Source organism: Moschus berezovskii, chromosome 18 (assembly GCF_049115385.1).
Source record: "Moschus berezovskii isolate FMDL1 chromosome 18, NW_MosBer_1.0, whole genome shotgun sequence".
In the NCBI taxonomy this organism is placed as follows: domain Eukaryota; kingdom Metazoa; phylum Chordata; class Mammalia; order Artiodactyla; family Moschidae; genus Moschus; species Moschus berezovskii.
In genome coordinates this window covers 39,951,838-39,972,738 of record NC_142477.1, presented here as the reverse complement: position 1 = coordinate 39,972,738, position 20,901 = coordinate 39,951,838, and the positions used below count along the sequence as shown (strand labels likewise).

Sequence of the window (20,901 nt, the reverse complement as noted above, 5' to 3'; positions counted from 1 at the left end):
TGATGTCCTCAAGGCTCATCACTATTGGAGCATATGTCAGAATTTCCTTTTTATGGCCTAGTAATATTCCATTCTAAAGGAGATCAATCCTGGGTGTTCATTGGAAGGACTGATGCTAAAGCTGAAACTGCAGTACTTTGGCCACCTCATGCGACGAGTTGACTCACTGGAAAAGACTCTGATGCTGGGAGGGATTGGGGGAGGGAGGAGACGGGGACGACAGAGAATGAGATGGCTGGATGGCATCACCGACTCGATGGACATGAGTTTGAGTGAACTCCACGAGTTGGTGATGGACAGGGAGGCCTGGCGTGCTGTGATTCATGGGGTCGCAGAGAGTCGGACACGACTGAGCGACTGAACTGAACTGAACTGAATATTCCACAATATATATATACTACATTTTGTTTATCCATTTATCAATTGACAGTCACTTGAGTTGTTTCCACCTTTTGGGTTTTGTGAATAGTGCTATGAACATGAATATAGAAGTAGAAATTTTTAATTTTAATAAACCTGAACTGTTTTATAATCTAACCCTCATTTAAATATCATTAAATACTGTAGTGTTTGTTTCTAAGTTTTTTTTGTAACTACTGTTTGCTTATTTAAATTATCACAGTAATGTTTTAGCATCAACATTAAATTACGTTCACACTTTTCATATACTAGTTAATCTATTGTGTTATTTCGTCACTGAGTTGTGTCCAATTCTTTGCTCATATTAAAAGTAACCAAATTCTGTTAATACTTAAATGTTGGGTATTTTCCAGAAAATAGTCCCTAACTCACGTTTACTTTATCTTAGGCATCTTTCAACCTCACGTACGACACCTGCTGGTTTTGGCAACCCCTGTGGATATAGTGATTCTTGGACTCAGCTATACTAATTTGCAAACAGGTATAGCAACTCACATGTTGTGTTTTTTAAAATAAAAATATGTTGCCCAATTTAATATTATAATTGAAAATTAATATTTTTAAGTAAGTTAACTTTCTGAGCTACTTGCTCTTAGGAAAATAATACTTTCCTATAGATATAATATCTTTCAGATTAGTAACTCCACAAAAAAATTATTTTGGGTTATTTGCCATGCTAATGTACCTTTCTAAAATGTCCAATATAAAAGAAGGGTAATAGAAGAGAAATAGTTGTCACTAGTAATTTTTCAATCATGCCTTCAATTTCTTTTTTTTTTTTTTTAAGTGGCCGTTTTAACATATGGAACACAGAAATATACATTATTCTTTCCCTTAAAGTAAGACGCTATCAATTAATTTATTGAAAAAACATTCAGTGGTTTCTTTTGCATTCTGCTAACATTTTAGGTAAAATAATGTTGAATTTCGGAGACTCCAATGAATGAATATTGGGAGGATAAGAGATTAAAAAAAATAATGATTATTACTGCTATATCCCTAGGCTTTACTTTTTGCAAAATTTAATACTTTGGTTTAGTTTTTTTGTTTGATGTTTTACTATGTTTTCTATATATATGCTATATATTTTATATATACATACTGAAGATTCTATTTTAACATGAATTATAAAATTGTTTATATCAGACTATAGTAATTTTAAAATGTACATTTTACATACATTTTTGAAATTTTTTAGCATATCATGAATTCAGTAAGAACATCAATTCTGAAGACAATACACTGATTGTGTTAAACTTTTAAAGAGTTCGTAAAGTGATTCCTATATTCTTCCTTTAAAAAAAATAGGTTCTGGAGTTCTCAATGACAGTATGTGTGGTGGAATGCAGTTGCTTCCAGATCCCTTATATTCTCTTCCTACTGATAATACTTACCTTTTAACAATAACTTCCACCGATAATGGCAGAATTTTCTTGGCTGGAAAGGATGGCTGTTTATATGAAGTAGCATATCAAGTAAGTCTGGCATTTATAAACATTTCTTTTTCCTCCCTCTTTCTTTTGTCTTTATTTTCTAATTATATAAGTACATTAATATATTCTTATGGAAAGTGGTCAAAAATACAGTTTAAGATGTAGTCCTTCATGGCTACACTATACCTATAAAACCTAATCCTCTCCCCAGAGGTAACAGCCATTATTAATTCTTTATATGTTTTTGTAGAACATGATATATAACATCTTTGAGTACTGGAATGGGTTGGCATTGCCTTCTCCGTTTGAATACCTATAAATATGTTTTTAAATATTTATGCGTATATATTTGTATGTGTGTACACATATACAAGCATATAGTGTACTTCTGTGTATGTTTTTACTTGGATTATTGCTTATGTTTAGTCTCATAATTGACATTTTTCTTTTTTTCTTTGTTGTTTTTTTGCCAAGTCACATGGCTTGCGGGATCTCAGTTCCCCAGTGAGGGATTGAAACCAACCCCAGCAGTGAAAGTGCCTGAGTTCTAACTGCCCTGCCAGGGAATTCCCCATAATTGGCTTTTTTCATTTAATTTTGTCTTAAAAGTCTTTCCTTGTCGGTATCTGGTACATAGATAGATGTTATGCTTTGTGATTGGTGCATGATTGTCCATAAAATGAATGTACATGATTGATTTAACAGCTCTTTTCTTGATGGACTTCTAGCTTTTTATTACATGTTTCACAAATAATGATAAGTGTTCTTCAGCAAGCCTCCTTGTACACATGTGTAGATATTTTCTAGTGTGGAGACTTAGAATTCTAATAGTTGTGTTGTCATGTATATGTAGTTCAACTTTTATGTATTCCTTGTTCCCTATTACGAGCTGTAGACTCTGAGCAGCATCTGTGATTGTATCCCTTTCCCCTCTCTCCTCCCTCTAACACTGGCATTTTCAAACTTACTCACTTTGACGGATCAGAAGAAAATTGTTTGTTTTTTTATTACTAGCTGGGTTGAGCATCTTTTCATGTGTTTCTGGTCATTTGTGTTCTCTCTACTCTGAAATGTCTTTGTTCCAGTTGCTTTTTTTTCCCCCTTTAACTGTATTGTTGCCTTTTTCATAAATTAAAGGGTAGGAAACTGACAAGACAAATGTTCTTATAGTCATACAACTAATTAATGGCAAAGATAGGATTAGAACTGAGGTTAGTTTTTTATGTTACATTGTATCTCTTCCTTACCTAATTTCTCTTGGTTAACACAGAAAGTTTCTGTTATAGATTTAAGTGTGGCAAAAGTCGATTGAGGGGCAGATTGTAGATTATGATTGTGGTGGCTACTATTTTTTAAATTTCCATTTAGCAGTAGTGGGAAGAGATAAAAATCCCTTTATCCTATGTACTTTTGACACTTAAAACTATGGCTATTATTTCCTTGCTGCTTACAAATAGAAATTTTTAAGATAAAGTGAATTCACTAACATAGCAGTGTTGAGGTTGCTGGAATAGACATAGCTGGTTTAATTGAGAGCAGTGATTTTAGTTAAATACATTTTTAAATTTTTAATTACAGGACTAAGCTCAGTACCTAACTTGAGTATGTCTTTCTTTAATATTATTGATATTTCACTAAGATTTGAGAATGCTTGTAAACATGGGTATATAGTAGTTGCTGTGATGGGGGTACCTGCCTCCATTTACAAGTCTTCTTTCATTTTCTTCTTTTAAGGCAGAAGCAGGTTGGTTTAGCCAGAGATGTAGGAAAATAAACCACTCAAAGAGCCCACTTTCTTTCCTTGTTCCTTCACTACTACAGTTCACATTCTCAGAAGATGGTAAGTAGAAAATAAATTTGAGATGGAAATGATAACCCTGTATACGAGACAGCAAAAGAGACACAGATGTATAGAACAGTCTTTGGGACTCTGTGGGAGAGGGTGAGGGCGGGATGGTTTGGGAGAATGGCATTGAAACATGTATATTATCATATGTGAAATGAATCGCCAGTTCAGGGTCGATGCATGAGACAGGATGCTCGGGGCTTGTATGCGCGGATGACCCAGAGGGAGGATAAGGAGAGGAGGGAGGTGGGAGGGGGAACTCATGTACACCCGGGGTGGATTCACGTCAATGTATGACAAAACCAACCAATATAATATTGTAAAATAATTAGCCTCCAATAAAAACAAAAATTTAAAATATATATATATGTAAATTTTAAAAAAATTTAAAAAGGGGTCCACATGCAAAATACTTAAGAAATGCTACCCTAGAGGGTTAATTAATACAAGGGATGTTAGAAATGATTTTTCTCCTGGGTAATCAAAGCTGCTCAAGTTATGAGTTTGGTTATTGCATAACGGAGGCACAAAAATAAATAAATAAATTTGGCAAACAAAAAATCTTAACAAATTATTGACCTAACATTTTCTTAAAGAAATTCTCCTTCTTATTTGGAACAGTCCTTATTAAATTGAATTTGTTGTATATTTATATGGTCTTTTAAAGGGAGAAGGGATGATAAAACATAGAGACAGCATGAGTTTTAGTCCCAAATTCCTGTAAATGTAGCACCTTAGAACATGTGTCTACTACAGCTGTGTGTACTTAAACCAACTGTGTCTGTATGCGAGAGCGTTAGACTTTCAGACATTTAAAACATGTTTTGCCCCCTCTAAAAGAAATTCCCAGCATAAAATGAATATATCTGAGTTTTTAATGAGAGATATAGTCAGGTAAAGTAATTTTAAAATGCTTCAGTGTGGTAAGATAAAAGCACCTAAAAATGTTAATATGACTGAATTTTTAAATTATTTATTTTAAGCAATGATATATTAGAAGTTTCTTGAAGGAATAGACCAGGTAGAACTATTTTACATGTTTTTAGCATATAGTAAACTAAATGTTCATTAAATGTTTGTTAAAGGAAGGAATAATTTGAAACCTGGTTTTGGTTTGGCTTAAAAATTAATTTAGAAGACAGAAAAACTTATTTATGATGCTATTAGCCGAATCACAGTATTTGATATTTACCTTTTTTTTTTTTTTTTTTTTCACATGATGTCTGACCTAAATGCTTCCTAGCTTTGTTCTGGTACAACTTTCCTAAGACTTAACTACAAAACAGCAGTTTTAATTTGCTGTAAGCAGCTGCTGTGTTTGATTTGTTAATCGCTGGAATTTTTTGTTTTTTTTTCGTTTTATTGTAGATCCTATTGTTCAAATTGCAGTTGATAATTCAAGAAATATTTTATATACACGATCTGAGAAAGGAGTAATACAGGTAAGATTAATATTTTGCCACCATATAAAAGCAGAAGAACATCCCTGATTTTAAGAAAGAAGACCTAGTCACTCTTGGCTTTTCTTATGAAGTGTGTGCTTTAAAAAAATCCCAAACCACTTCTTAGGGCCCTAATTTTATGAAATTGTAAGTCTCTGAATGTTTTCCTACCTATATGAAGTAATAGAGTTAAAAGATCCCTAAAAAGGAAAAGTTTATTAAAAAGATCCTTTGTAAAATGTATACAGTTTATAATCATGTTTAAGCAGGTATAATTTTTTATTCACAGGTGTATGATTTGGGCCATGATGGACAAGGAATGAATAGAGTTGCCTCAGTGTCACAGAATTCTATTGTCTCTGCTGCTGGTAATATTGCTAGGTAATCTGTAACTTATTGTCAGACATTTTATTTGCGGTCACAATTATATTAGTTATATGCAGTATACTAAAACTACCCCCTCTTCAAAATATCTCTAGAAGGTAAGGAATGTTGGAGGAAATGACATTGTATTTATGTTTGAAACAATTCTTAGAGATGCTTCCTTTTGTTCTTAAGTTGGATGGTTTGAAACATAAGGCGGACTGGTTTTTCAGTGAAAAGGACACCTTGACCTGTGTTTTTCCTTGGAGTTTTAAATTATGCTCTGAGTGTCTGTGCAGGCATTACAGATATTATGATTAGGAAACCAGAAATCTCAAAGTGTGTCCCTGTTTGTAAATACTCCACCCTTTTAATACATCTACATAGTAATTTCGTTGGTTTGATAAGTGACACAAGTACCATTCAGTAACACAGAATTTCAGAATTGTATTATTCTCACTGTCTTCTTGGGGAAATTGAAACTAAGAGCTGTTAAAATTTGTCTGATGTTTTAACTCCTAAATAAGTGCTGAGACCCAGCCCGAAAGTCAGGTCTTCAGACACTGTGCACTGCTGTTTGCATATGTCACAACTGACTTAGCTGCGGAAATTTTCTTCACATAACACCTCAATTTCCAGCTTCTGTTGTCTGTATGTCTGGATTACTGCTGCGGTCAGATATCCTAGTGATAGCATGTTTTCTTTGCTCCTCAATGACCAAGAAATTCTTTAGGCAGACAATTTTAAAGGAAGAGTTTTCTTTTTTTCTCCCAGTTTTTTTTGGGAGAGTTTTTCACATCCACAGAAAAATGAAAAAAATAGCATGATAAACACTGATATACCCTTTATCTAAATTTACCAGCTGTTAATGTTTTGCTTCGTTTGCTCACTGTTTTGACCTACATGGGGGCTTCCCAGGTAGCACTAGTAAAGAACCCACCTGCCAGTGCAGGAGACATAGTAGATGCGAATTCGATCTTTGGGTGGGGAAGATCCCTTGGAGGAGGAAATGGCAACCCACTCCAGTATTCTTGTCTGGAGAGTCCCATGGGCAGAGGAACCTGGTAGACTACGGTCCATGGGGTTGCAAAGAGCCAGATAGGACTGAGCATGTGCACACACACATAAACACACACATACAAATGACCTATATGAAAGTAAGTTGTGGACTTGACTTTCATTGTTAAGTCCTTCACTTTCCATATCCTAAGCTCTTATATACTGTATTATCATTGCCACATCTAAAAAATGAATAATTTTATGATGTTCTAATTGTATAGTCCATATTAAAATTATTGTCTCCCACATCTTTCATAGCTGTTTTTCTTTAAGTTTTTCTCCACATTCAGTTATAGCTCATGAGTTCCATTCATCATTAGTTTGTCTCTTTAATATAAAACAGACATCTTACTGCCCTTTTCAAACGTTAACATTTAGGAGGGAGGGACAGGAAAGTTATTAGTAGCATACCAGTTTCTGAATCTGTCTTATTTTCCCCTTATTTATAGATTCAGGGTAATACTGTTTTAACTAGTATTATATAGATGATGCGAACTTCATAGAGCATTACATTGAGACACATAAGACCAATTTTCTTTTTTTTCTTTTTCAATTTTCCTATTGATTAACACTTGATTAAGATGTTATTCACTAGAGCTCTCCATTATAAAGATTCACTTGTTCCCCTTCTTAATCTTTGCAATGATATTTTAATGCTCTAAGAACAACCTGTTGTTGAACCACTTACCCAATGGACTTAGCCTTCTCTTATGGTCTTTGAAAAATAAATTGCTCTTAACAGTATAAAAAACACAGTATCGAGGGTTTTTGTTAGTTCTTGGTGCTGTTGCATTGCTTTCTAAAAACTAGTTTTAAACTATTTTAGCATATTTAAACATGTAAGAATCCTGGTGGAATGTGTTCCTGGTAATTTAGTAGATACATTTAAAAAATAAAGTTCAGCTTTTCTTTCTTCTAGGACCATAGATCGTTCTGTTTTTAAACCGATTGTTCAAATAGCAGTGATTGAAAACTCCGAATCACTGGACTGTCAGTTACTGGCTGTCACACATGCAGGTATGTTGTTTTATTTATTTGCATGCTATTACTGCAATAACTTTATAATCTTCAGGTTTGGAAATGTGTGACTGGAAATGTGTTTCTATTTCTGTATCAGTTTTGTCAAGCTATATTAATAATTCATAAAGTGAAGGCTTTTGAAAAATCAGAAGATTCCTCAGGCTCTGTCTCCTGATTTTTATGGATGTAAAACCAGGCCTAAAAGGTAAAATAGCTAATATTTAGCGACAGAGTCTGGTCTTAAAGTTGTCGACTCTTTCTGGTGAAATGTGTTGATTCATTCCGAGTTCCAAGTGGTGGTGTCTTAAAAACTACTCCAGCTAGTAGAGTGCATGGTGATTTACGATCAGTCAGGAAAATGAGATGTGACTTTAACAGAATTGTGTTTTTCTATGGAGTTGCTTCAATACCATGTGTACTTTGTGTCTTTTATTTCCTATTAATGACGGATAATTTTATTCCATGATCAGGTGTAAGGCTGTATTTCAGCACTTGTCCATTCAGACAGCCATTGGCACGACCTAATACATTGACACTCGTACACGTCCGCCTACCTCCTGGATTCTCTGCATCTTCAACTGTGGAAAAGCCTTCAAAAGTACATAAAGCTCTTTATAGTAAAGGTAAATTCTGAAATACTGTCAGATGGAATATTAGATGCTTAAAGTTTTAAAATTAGATTGCCTTGTGAGGCATTTGAAAATAACAAGGAAACTTCCAATAAAATTCAGAAAATTTTGGATTTTTTTATAAAGTTTTTTTATCTGTTTTTTTATTAGCTTTTATTTCAAATTTTTTTAATGTCAATTTTTTCATTGACATATGACATTCACATACATATATATATATAAATTGTAGTCTTTAATATCTAAGTACTTTTTAAGTTGTTTTGAACTTAAAAACGTACTTGTATATGAACTCACTGGTCAAAATCAGTGTTCTATCCATTGTAACAGACTTTGAACTTTGTTTTTTCAGGATGGTTAGGAAAACTCAGATGACTTTTCTGATACCATTTGTCCATGTCTTCATGGATATGGAGAATTTTGCATCCAGGAATATGAAATTTTGATGAACTCTTAGATTCATAATTAACTTTAAAAAATGAGATTCTGGTTAAACATCAAAATTAGAAAAATCTGTGTGTGCTGTTCTCCAATGTGAGAAAGCATTTGTTAATTTATTTTGATTTTCTAATAATTTTAAAGCCTTTTCTGTACTTTTTCTACTATGTCTTCTAATATTTTATTTTTCAACACCCAAATGAAACTTGCCTTTACAAATGGAATTTTTTCAAATACATTGTAACATGCAGCTTCACAGCATATAATTGAGATACAGTTTTTACATACCATAAAATTTAGCCTTTTAAAGTATATATTCTGGCAGTGTTTAGATTATTCACAGAGTTGTGTAACCATCACTATTATCTAATTTCAGAATGTTTTCATCACTCCTAATGTTTCATCATTAGCAGTCACTCTGCTGCTAATGGGTAAGAGTTCCTAGTAAGAAGTCCTTTTGCCATCCTTATGCCAGTTTCCCACTGTGATTACTATTCCTTTGTCATAAGTTTTAAAATTCCCATTTCAACTTTTTTTTTCAAGATTCTTTTGACTATTCTAGAACTCTAATTGTCATATAAATTTTAGAATCAGTCTGTCAATTCTGCAACTAAAAAAAAGCAGATGGGATTTTGATTGTTGAAAATATAGATCAATTTGGGGGATATCCCCATCTTATAAATATTGCCTTCAAATTCATAAATGAGGGATATCTTTCTATTATACCCCCTTTAATTTTTTATAGTAATGTATAAGAAACTATACAAATTTTGCACTTCTTCAGTGTATTTCTAAGCATTATTTTTAATGCCATCATAAATAGAATTAAGTTTTAAAGCTAGAAATCTATTGAGGGAAAATATGGTGGTTTCAGTTATGTGCATGATACAATCAAATTTCAGTTTTTCAAACCTTGTACATTAATTTTAAGAAAACATTTTCTTGCTACTTGATATAAACTGTTCTCAATTTCTTACAAGCTAGTTACATAGCTTAATAATTAATTAGGATCCCATCACCTATAGTCAGCCAGTGGATCCAAGGTTAATATCACTAAACTCAGAATGAAGGGAGCAAATTAGTGGGAGGAATTGGAACTGAGCTTAGGAAAGCATATTTCAAAACCAAACTATAATGTCAGCTAATATGGCTTAGGTAATTCTTCCGTGTTACATCTATCTCTGCCATTCCACTAGTAACTTCATCATTTTTATTCATGGAACATTTGAATTAACCAGTACATGAACTCTATTTCACTGAATATTACATACCATTGATTGTAAGTCAACAATTTTTTATGTACTAAATACTTTTTTTTAAATATAATAATTAAATTAATAAGCTCATTGTAAACATATACTTTGGCCACCTCATGCGACGAGTTGACTCACTGGAAAAGACTCTGATGCTGGGAAAGGTTGGGGGCTGGAGGAGAAGGGGACGACAGAGAATGAGATGGCTGGATGGCATCACCGACTCTGTGGACATGAGTTTGAGTGAACTCCGGGAGTTGGTGATGGACAGGGAGGCCTGGCGTGCAGTGATTCATGGGGTCGTGGAGAGTCGGACACGACTGAGCGACTGAACTGAACTGAACTGAACCCTAGCACTGAATATATGTCCTTCTAGAGGATTTATTTTGCAACTTGTTTATTTATAAAGATTAATATGTATATTTATGTATCCATACTAATGTTACTAACATTATTATGATTATTGTGGAGGTGTATTTGACATCCTATAATGAGATTTTATGTATTAAACTTTTAGGTATTCTGCTGATGGCAGCCTCAGAAAATGAAGATAATGATATTTTGTGGTGTGTCAACCATGATACATTTCCTTTCCAAAAGCCAATGATGGAAACTCAGGTGAGTTATCTTGAGGGATTTTAAAGAATTTTTTACATAATTTTAAGTGAAAAACAAAATTATGAGAAGCTTATCTTTTGATTTATTACTGTTTGCTTCTAATAATCTTATATGATTAGCACCCTTACTGAAAATAAGTATATACTGTTAGTTCTTTGTTTTTCCTCTCTAAGATGAGAAGTCATTATGGTACTCAGTAAAAAAATCCTTAAAGAAAACATTGGAACCCGTTTAGAATATTTTCATAAGGTACCTGAAAATACCTACATCTTTCTGAAATTATCTTTGTCCCATTTGAATATATTATATTTTTAGTTATTATGAGGCCATCTATTTTAGTTATGACTTAGAATTTTATTCTTGTGATCTCTTTAATTTGTAGTTCCGTCTAAATATTTAACTTTTTTCTTTTAATTATAGAAAATTTCAAACATATGCAAAAATAGAATGGTAAACTGAACCTCACATTAAGGAATTACCCTTCACTCCATCTTGTTTGATCTCTTTTTCCCACATATACAAATGTATATATATACACAAACACATAATTGTGTTTTAAAAATAAATATTAGCACATAACTCCATGAAGTCAATGGAGAGGTCCTGGGAGAAAGATGTGGCCCCCACCTATCCCGGCCCAGCCCCACACCTGGACCACTCATCCCAGCCCAGAAGGTGCTGAGAAGAGGCCAGAGAGGCTCACTCCTCTGAGTGTCCCCTGTTCCACTTCCGTCTGTCCTCCTAGATGCCCTAGCATAGCTCCTATTACCTGCACCTGGAGGCTGCTGATCAAAGCAGATCAACCAACCCCCACTAGGGTCTGGATGTCTGAGAGTCTCTTTGGAGCCATCTCTTGAAAGGCATTTTGGCTCTAGTTGTCACTGGCTGCTTTTGGTTATTCTCAAACTGAATCCTTTTGTCAGGGGGAGCGGGAAAAGGAGTGTGTAGATGGGTGGAGGAAGACCCCAGTTCTGGGAAGGGGGAACATGGTTTGAATGGGCTCTTCCAAGTTTCTGACGTGGCCTAAGCAACTGGGGTAAAGGTAGGTAGGTACAGAGACAAGGAGCACCTTTCTCAAATTCTTTTCTTTAGGGTTTACTGAGCACATAGTGTATGCCGCATTCTGGGATAGACTATAAGGTTCAGAACTCAGGAAGATAGAAACCCTGTCTTGATGGGAGCACGGTGTTAGGGGGTGCAGGTTTGAAATCTCCATTTTCTCAGGGCAGTGACTCAAAGGATTTACTATGTCTCTGGCCCTCAATTTCCTCATCTATAGTTTTAATATTAATAGTACCTACCTCTATGGGGTGAAGGTGGGATTAAATGAGTTCATGTGTTCAGGGTGCTCAAAATACTACCTGGCACATAGGAAGTACTCGATAAATGTTAGCTATTATTTGTTTTGGTTTTTAAAGTAGGTACTATACATCGTATCACTTCATCTGTATACTTGAGTTCTCAAACAAATGTGGACTTAAAAAACAAATGTAAATATAGCTCATGAACATTAAGAATCAAATTCTGGTCTCCCCAAGATAGCTATAAAACACATTAGGACAATGGAAAAATTCTGTATTGACTGAGCATCAGATTGTATTAGAGAAATGTTAATATTCTTACATGTTAGAATAGTTTTATGGTTATGTAAGAGGACATATTCAGAGAAGGCAATGGCAAGCCACTCCAGTACTCTTGCCTAGAAAATCCCATGGATGGAGGAGCCTGGTAGGCTGCAGTCCGTGGGGTCGCTAAGGGTCGGACACGACTGAGCGACTTCACTTTCCCTTTTCACTTTCACACATTGGAGGAGGAAATGGCAACCCACTCCAGTGTTCTTGCCTGGAGAATCCCAGGGACGGGGGAGCCTGGTGGGCTTCCGTCTATGGGGTCACACAGAGTCAGACACGACTGAAGTGACTTAGTAGCAGCAGCAGCAGCAGCAAGAGGACATATTAAAAAGCAGACATTACTTTGCCAACAAAGGTCCGTCTAGTCAAGGCTATGGTTTTTCCCGTGGTCATGTATGGATGTGAGAGTTGGACTGTAAAGAAAGCTGATCGCCGAAGAATTGATGCTTTTGAACTGTGGTGTTGGAGAAGACTCTTGAGAGTCCCTTGGACTGCAAGGAGATCCAACCAGTTCATTCTAAAGGAGATCAATCCTGGGTGTTCATTGGAGGGACTGATGCTAAAGCTGAAACTCCAATATTTTGGCAACCTCATGTGAAGAGTTGACTCACTGGAAAAGACTCTGATGCTGGGAAAGATTGGGGGCGGGAGGAGAAGGGGACGACGGAGAATGAGATGGCTGGATGGCATCACCAACTCTGTGGACATGAGTTTGAGTGATCTCCGGGAGTTGGTGATGGACAGGGAGGCCTGGTGTGCTGTGATTCATGGGATCGCAAAGAGTCGGACACAACTGAGCGACTGAACTGAACTGACTGAAGAGGACATCCTTATTTTTAAGAGATGCATGCAAATATATTAATATTTAGTGGTGATATGATATGGATAACTTTGAAATAGTTCAGTAATTCAAAAAATATAGAAAGAGAAGAAAGCAAATATGGCAAAATGCTATCAATTGTTGAATCTGGGTATCAGGCATGTGGATATACAGCGTACTTTCAACATTTTATTAATGCTTTAAATTTTTTATAATAAAGTATTTTAGAAAACTAAGATACTTTTTTTTTAAGAATATCTTAGTTTAGAAAGCAAATATAGCTTCAGAAGAGAGCAAAACTATGTGTCAAGAAATTTGAGTACTGAACCTACCAGTGTAGATCAGTTCACCCTGGAAACAAGGTAGAAGGTATATAGTCTTTCGTTATTGAAAAACTTGTAGTTATAGTATATACTATATATAGTTTATCTTAAGAAAAATTTGCCTTTTTCTTCTAGTATGAAAAGATTATTTACTGTCATAGAAGATGCTCAATCAGAATAATAGGTATTAAAAAATTAAATACTGACTGTTGAGAATACTCATCCTGATGTATTGTTAATTTATTAAATCCTACATTTATTCAAAAATTGTACCCTTTTTTAAAAGATTGTGCTTTATGTAACTTTAATTATATGTATACAAAAATTTATTTCTTCTACATAGATGACTACTCGTGTTGATGGTCATTCCTGGGCTCTTTCTGCAATAGATGAGTTGAAAGTAGACAAGATTATCACACCCTTAAATAAGGATCATATTCCAATAACTGACTCACCAGTTGTTGTCCAGCAGCACATGTTGCCTCCCAAGAAGTTTGTTCTCCTCTCAGCACAGGTATGGGCATATCCTGTTAAGGTAGAGGCAAAAAGAAGCTGTTTTTAACGTTTTTGTCAAAATATTCTGCAATATTTGCTAATAGAGTCATTTACTTAAGCACTTAGGAACGTTTACTCTTAAAATATTCTTAGGGAATAGTTATAAATACCAAAAATGCAACAAAAAGAACTCACTGTTTATAAAGTAGTATACAACATTCTTTAGTATTTATTTTTTGAGTAGTAATGCATTGACAAAATTCCAGTGGTCAACTGAGGGGTATACACGATGAAATCTCCCTTCTAGTTTGGGTCCCCTCCTTACAGACTCCCATGTCATCAGAATTTGTATCTTTCCAGAGATACGTTATAGATATACAAACAATACAAATATACTTATAAACAAATAATAGCATATGTGCTGCTCTTTATATTTCAAAGATACATTTTAGACATCTTTCCATATTGATATTAGGACTTTCTCATTCTGTTTTATATTTGAAAGGCATTCCTTTTTATGGATGTACCATATTTAACTAGGTCCTTAATGGATCATCTTTTGCTGTTAAAAATAATGCTACAAACTTATGCATATATAATTTCACATGTGTGAGTAAAGCTATAGAATTGCATCTTCTGTATTAAAAAGTGTGTGTATTTATCAATTTGATAGATGTTTCTGGTTTCCCTGTATACATTTAGTCACCATCGGTGACTGTTGAGTGCCTATTTCCTTACATCCTGTACAAGTACAGTACTCCATCTTATTAAGAGTGAGGGTGACAGTCTTTTCTAGTGTTTATTTTTCTGTGAGTTGTCTGTTCCGATTCTATACCTACTTCTCTATTAAATTTGTCTTTTTGATTTATAGAAACTCTTTATATATTTAAGGGAACTTTTTGTGATTTAGGCTCAAAACATTTTTTTTGGTTTGCCATTTGATTTTCTTTATTGAGATTTTTTTCCCCCCATGTAAATAGGTTTATAAATGGTTGAAATATTCTGTTATTTTGGAGGATTTCTGCTACAGTTTTTTTTTTTTAAACTTCCACACTCTTAAGTTCATGAAATCATTCACCCATCGTTTCTTTTAGTACTATCCTGTTACAGTTTTATTTTGTCCTTTCTGTTTGGAATTTATCCTGGTTTAGGTATGAATATGGATCCAGCTTCAGTTTATTCTGAAGTGGACATACTTGTGCCTTTGTGATTAATGGATAATCTAATTTTGATCCTTTAGTTTGAGGGGCAGCTTTTATTTTATATTAAATTCTAGTAATTGACCTTGTATCAGAACTTTCTGCTTTGTTCCACTTATCTGACTATTCATGTATTAGTACTGTGCATTAGCTAAAGGTTTATAAAGCTTCACTTTTTAAGTTTTCCATATGGATATATAGATCTAGGGTGGCTTGGGAATTGAAATGTAGATGAGATGATCTTTTTGACCAGTGTACTTTGTGTTCTTGAAGTTTTTTTGTTTTGTTTTTTTAAGGTAGGGTCCGTTGCTGCTAGCCATTCTTAGTAAATCTATTATTCATCTTCTTTTTTATTTAACTTCTTAGGGGAGTCTTATGTTTCATAAACTTAGACCTGTGGATCAACTGAGGCATCTACTTGTGAGTAATGTGGGTGGAGATGGAGAAGAGATTGAAAGATTCTTTAAATTACATCAGGTAATTATTTGTAATTTTTTTTAATGTGATGATATTTTAAACAATGAGAATGATAGCTACATTTTGTATAAGTTAGGATCAAAATGCTGGGATTAATACTAGTCTTCCTTCTTTGCTTTAATCATATATATACTGGTGTTTGGGAATAGGATTAATATGCTATAAGGTTTATTATGGTAAATGCTCATATTTTTTATTCTGTTGATAAATTCTTATCATTAAAATGTACTAGTAAGAGTGTGATGGTCAAATTATATGACAAACATTTTTATTAAAGGACAAGACATTTATAGATAAATACGGATAAAATGGATAATCACCAAGGACCTGCATTATAGCATATGGAACTCTGCTCAGTGTTATGTGGCAGCCTGGATGGGAGGGGAGTTTGGAGGAGAGTGGATACATGTATATGTATGGCTGAGTCCCTTCATTCTTTACTTGAATTTATCACAACATTTTTAATCGGCTCTACCCCAAATCAGAATATTAATAAAAAGTTTTCTAAAAAGTAAAATAAAGGATAAGACATTTACAGATAAATAGCTTTTTATTTATTTTTTTTTTTCTTAATGACATGAGGAAAAAATTTGGGTTAACAGTGATGGGGACTTTAGTATTTTAAAACCATAACTAGAAATGATGAGGTAATACTGGGAATGCTTAAAGTCAGGAATATCAGATCAAAGTTAAATATACACACTCTAGATTCAAACCAGCTCCACCATTTGAGTAGATTACTTGAGTTTTCTGAGCTTCCATTTCCTCATGTGTAAAATATGTATTAAATTGTAATATGTGACGTGAAGATTAATATGCTCTAAACTCTTAAAATAGTGCCTGGCACATGGCAAGTACTTAATAAATGTTAGCTGTTGTTTTCTAAAAGATTAAAAGACCTTGAGCAAAAAAGGAGGAGACTAAACCAGATACTAAAATAGAATCTAGATAAAAAGAGAGAGAGAACATCCTTTAATAGTGGTGCCTATGAGAAACTTTAAAACCAATAGTGTTTACTTCTCCTTTTTCATATCCGCTGCTTTCATTCATTCAGTAAATATTTATCAAGTACCTGCTCTGTACACAGATTTAAACACTGGATATAGGAGTAAGCAAAACTTCATTCAAAATGTTTATGTTTATTCTAAGGAAAGATCATTCTTTTTTTTTACAGGAAGACCAGGCTTGTGCAACTTGCCTTATTCTTGCTTGTTCGACTGCTGCCTGTGACAGAGAAGTGTCCGCTTGGGCTACTCGAGCTTTCTTCAGGTATGTATGTCCCTTTTCTTTTGTTTCTGGCCACTTTTTTTCAATGGATGCATTGGCTAATGTGGTCGTTACAAGTAAACATTTAAGTGACCATATAGGCAAGTTAGTAAAATTTATTTGCAAAAAGATGAAATCTGGAAAGGTGATAATACACCTGGAAGCACCTTGATGAGCATAATTTATGCATTGTAACCCTTTCTCTGGAGTCTCTTCTCCAACTTCTTTTGTCTAGTCTTCTTTCTAGCTCAGTTTCTTTTCTACTTCCTCCAAGACTATACCAATTCTGCTCTATGTGTGTTATTTGCATGGAGAGATTCTGCATCACTTCAAGAAAACTTGGGTATCAAAGAGGTATTGTTTGGAAAATATTTAGCCAAGAATACATTTTAAATACAATTTTTTAAAAGAATTTTTTGAGTAGTCTAACCATAATTCTAGTGTGGGAATTATAGTACCATACACTCATTAAATAAATTCTGTGCTTCACAGACCCTTTTTTAGAAATTGCCAAAGTCCCTTATAATTCTTGGTAGCAGTTTCAAGTCAATATTTACTAAATAACTATTTTATTAGGTATCTGTGTGTGTATTTCACTATCAGCATGATGCATTGAAGTCGCTAATGTTTAAAGCATTTATCCTGAAGCTAAGCAGGACTTGAAACAAGTCCAGCTTTTAAGATGGATAGTTTCACTGAATAAACTCAGCCCCTGTTGTCATAAAAATAGGTACGGTGGTGAAGCACAGATGAGATTTCCAACCACTCTCCCCACTCCAAGTAATGTCGGTCCCATCCTGGGCTCTCCTGTCTACTCTAGTGAGTATGAAACACTGAAATGAAACTATTTCTAATAGAGCTTGAATTTTAAAAGCTTTGTAGCATATTTTAGGGCTTCCCAGGTGGCTCAGTGGTAAAGAATCTGCATGCCAAGGCAGGAGACACAGGAGATGTGAGTTTGATCCCTGGGTCGGGAAGATCCTCTCGAGTGGGAAATGTCAGCGTGCCCCAGTATTCTTGCCTGGAAACCCCATGGACAGGGGAGCCTGGTGGGCTACAGTCCATGGGGCTCACAAAGAGTCGAACACCACTGAGCAGACATAGTAACATTTTAATGGATAAAAAATTTTGTTATGTTTTCTTTTCTACTGGATTGTTAGGGAATAATTCTATAGATGTCTGATTGGAATTATATATAATGAATCCTTAATGTATACTGGGAAACAAAATAAGATGTAAGCAGTAATGTTTACAGAGCTTATTTGTTACTTATTCAACAGGAAAAAGTTGAGTGATTTAACAACAAACTCCCTTCTCAGTGTTTTTCAAAGTGGGAATTGTTAGAAAATTGCTAGGAAATGGGTCCCTAATTCTTGAATATGAGTGGTGCCCCTCCTTACTCTTAGAAACTTAGAAACGGTTTCTGTGTCTGATTTTGATCAGATTCAAAAAACTGGGAGATAATTTTATCAGTCTTTATATTGTTTACTTTTCAGGTTCTCCTGTTCCTAGCGGTACTCTGTATCCCAATCCATCCTTCTTAGGAACGCCATCTCAAGGTACCTTTTGTCTCTGTTTTAGGATACTATTACTATTCTTTTTGGAGCCATCATTATGAATTATTATTCTTAACACTTAGAGTGGGAAAGATTAACTTGTCTTATTCCCCTGAAAATAATGTAGTTTAATAGAAGTGGCATCCAAACAAGCATTGGCATTCGGCCATGAATGCCTTTACCTAGCCTACCTAGAAAGCCCCCTTTGTGAGTACCAGGATTTAATCACCAGCACTGAACTAACTGACCTGTTTCACTCCCACGATTAAGGTGCAGTGATTGCAAGCTTGCTTTCCTTTTCATCCTGCATTGCCACACTTGAAAGCCAACCTGGGGGTTCCTAACCAAGTATAAGTCTCTTCTTGTCAAGGAAAATCAAATTAAATATTTATTTCAGTATTTTTGTAACTGTTTTTCCTATGGGCTCGGGTACAACTGACTTGGGTTTTTGAGAATTCTGAATGTTTACGGTTACATTTTGAGATTTGATTTTCTTATGTGTGTACAAGGTGTTCACCCTCCTGCCATGTCTACTCCAGTGTGTGCTTTGGGAAGCCCAGCAACTCACGCCACAAGTATGAGTTGTATGGCTGGACCAGAGATTGTGTACTCTGGAAAACACAATGGTATTTGCATTTACTTTTCTCGAATCATGGGGTAAGTTTTTCATAGAATAATTAACTATTGCTCACCTTGTTCTATTTTGTACAGTTGAACATTTTAGCTTCAAATTTGGAACATCATTTCTTCCTACTAAATTTTACTTACAGTTTAAGCTCACTTGTCCATTAATCAGATGGTTTTCTGTCATTCAGCTCTTCTATGATCTGACCATCAAATTATGTTTGTTACTATATTTCACATATGTATATGTGTCTTCGAAATATATCTATGTATATTAACATGGAGTGTAACAAACCACTCAATAATATGAAATCAGCATTAAGGTAGAAGAGAGTTCTACTCAGGACTCTCTGGCACATGTGCAGGGTTTTGTTTGTGTGTTGGTGTAGAGTGGCCTCAGCTGGGACAGCTGGATTGTTCTCTTATTCTCTGCCAGTCTAGTCAAAGATCATTGACTTGGTGGTGGCAAGGTTTCATGAGAGAGAGTAGAAACTTGCAGAGCCTCCTGATGCCTAGGCTCAGAACTGGCCTATCATCTCCACCTCATTTACTTGTCAAGGGGGCATCTCCGAGCCACCCCAGGTTCAAAAGATGGGAAATAGACTCCTCGTTATATAACAGGCATCAGAGTCATATTGTAAAGAGGCTAGGTGTAGGGAGTAGGTTTAGAATTACAGCCATTTTGCAGTCATTCTGCTGTATCCAAGTAATTATCTTGTCTGGTGTATGCTTTTCTTAAATTTGAGATGTATGCTTTCATATGAATCATTTTGCTTAAAAATGTAAAACAGTGCAGAACTCGTAACTCAGAACTTCCTTGTTTCCGCCTTATTACCCAGAGTCTTTGATTTTTCCTCAGCAGTATTTCATTATGTGAAATGACATCAAGTTTGGAAATTTTCCTGGTCTTTTTTTGTTGTTGTTGTTATTCTTTCAGATAACTTAGTAAAATGTTAAATGAAGTCATTGCCACACTTTAAAAACTAAATAAACACACAGCAAAAGGATTTGCTACATATTGTAATTTTTTATTCATCTGCATCACAATCATTAAAACATTTTTTTTTCCAGAAACATATGGGATGCCAGTTTAGTTGTGGAGAGAGTATTTAAGAGTGGCAACAGAGAGATCACTGCAGTAAGTGTGTTGTATAATAGTGTTCCATCATCTCTGTGTAACCAGTTTATATTTTCAGTGGATCAGTAGATCGTTCTGTATTTCTTAATGTTATAAACATCATGCAATGATTATTCCTTCATATATGTGTTTGTGTACTTGTCCAGTAAACTGTTCACCCCCTGAATTACATCTCAAGCTCTGTCACTTGTTAACTGATGAGTAAATGTAACATTCAGAGCTTGATAACTTAAAGTAAAATGAGAATGTTATCTTCCTTATAACATTGTTATGAGGGCTAGAGTCGGTCCTAATACTTAATACTGCTCAAAATTACTGTTTAATATTTTGCTTACATGCTTCCAGACTCCATGAACATAGCACTAAATTCCATGCATTGGCATACTTGCCAGAGTGCTTTAAGAAACAGAAATTTGTATTATCATAAATTCAAGTAGTAAAAATGTTTTAATGTGAAGTATGTGTACAGCTTATTTTAAGTTTTTTCTTTTTCCAATGTACAGATATCAAATATATTTTTAGCTGTGATACTCTTAAAATTCTCATTTCTAAGAATCAGAGTGTATTTACTTAATATATGATTCCGTTTATGTGAATTTTGAACAGGCAAAATCAATCTATACTTTTTTTGGTAGAGGTAAGAAAAGTGGTTGCTTACCTAGAAGATAGAATGACTAATGACTAGAAAAGGGCAACAGAGGACTTTCCTGGGTGTTGGAAATATTCAGTATTGTGGTCTGGGTGGTGACTCTTAAGATGTAAAATGCTATCAAAGTGTTCACTTAAGATTTGTGCATTTTGCTGTCTGTAAATTATACCTGATTAACCAAAGCAGCAAAGGTGGAATGTCTAGC

General features: G+C 34.6%; 1 protein-coding gene across 2 annotated transcripts in view; it reads left to right on the top strand.

Annotated features, from left to right (window-relative positions):
* NUP155 (nucleoporin 155) overlaps positions 1-20,901 on the top strand; it is a 56,752-nt gene that overhangs the window by 8,122 nt on the left and 27,729 nt on the right. For both annotated transcript variants that reach the window (XM_055422162.2, XM_055422161.2), the window contains exons 5-19: positions 809-901; positions 1,729-1,895; positions 3,588-3,693; positions 5,068-5,141; positions 5,431-5,522; positions 7,483-7,580; positions 8,054-8,206; positions 10,418-10,518; positions 13,636-13,806; positions 15,353-15,463; positions 16,638-16,732; positions 17,460-17,548; positions 18,226-18,288; positions 18,795-18,942; positions 19,981-20,047. In XM_055422162.2, coding sequence (XP_055278137.2) covers positions 809-901; positions 1,729-1,895; positions 3,588-3,693; positions 5,068-5,141; positions 5,431-5,522; positions 7,483-7,580; positions 8,054-8,206; positions 10,418-10,518; positions 13,636-13,806; positions 15,353-15,463; positions 16,638-16,732; positions 17,460-17,548; positions 18,226-18,288; positions 18,795-18,942; positions 19,981-20,047 — 1,628 coding nt within the window. The remainder of the gene's footprint in view (positions 1-808; positions 902-1,728; positions 1,896-3,587; positions 3,694-5,067; positions 5,142-5,430; positions 5,523-7,482; positions 7,581-8,053; positions 8,207-10,417; positions 10,519-13,635; positions 13,807-15,352; positions 15,464-16,637; positions 16,733-17,459; positions 17,549-18,225; positions 18,289-18,794; positions 18,943-19,980; positions 20,048-20,901) is intronic.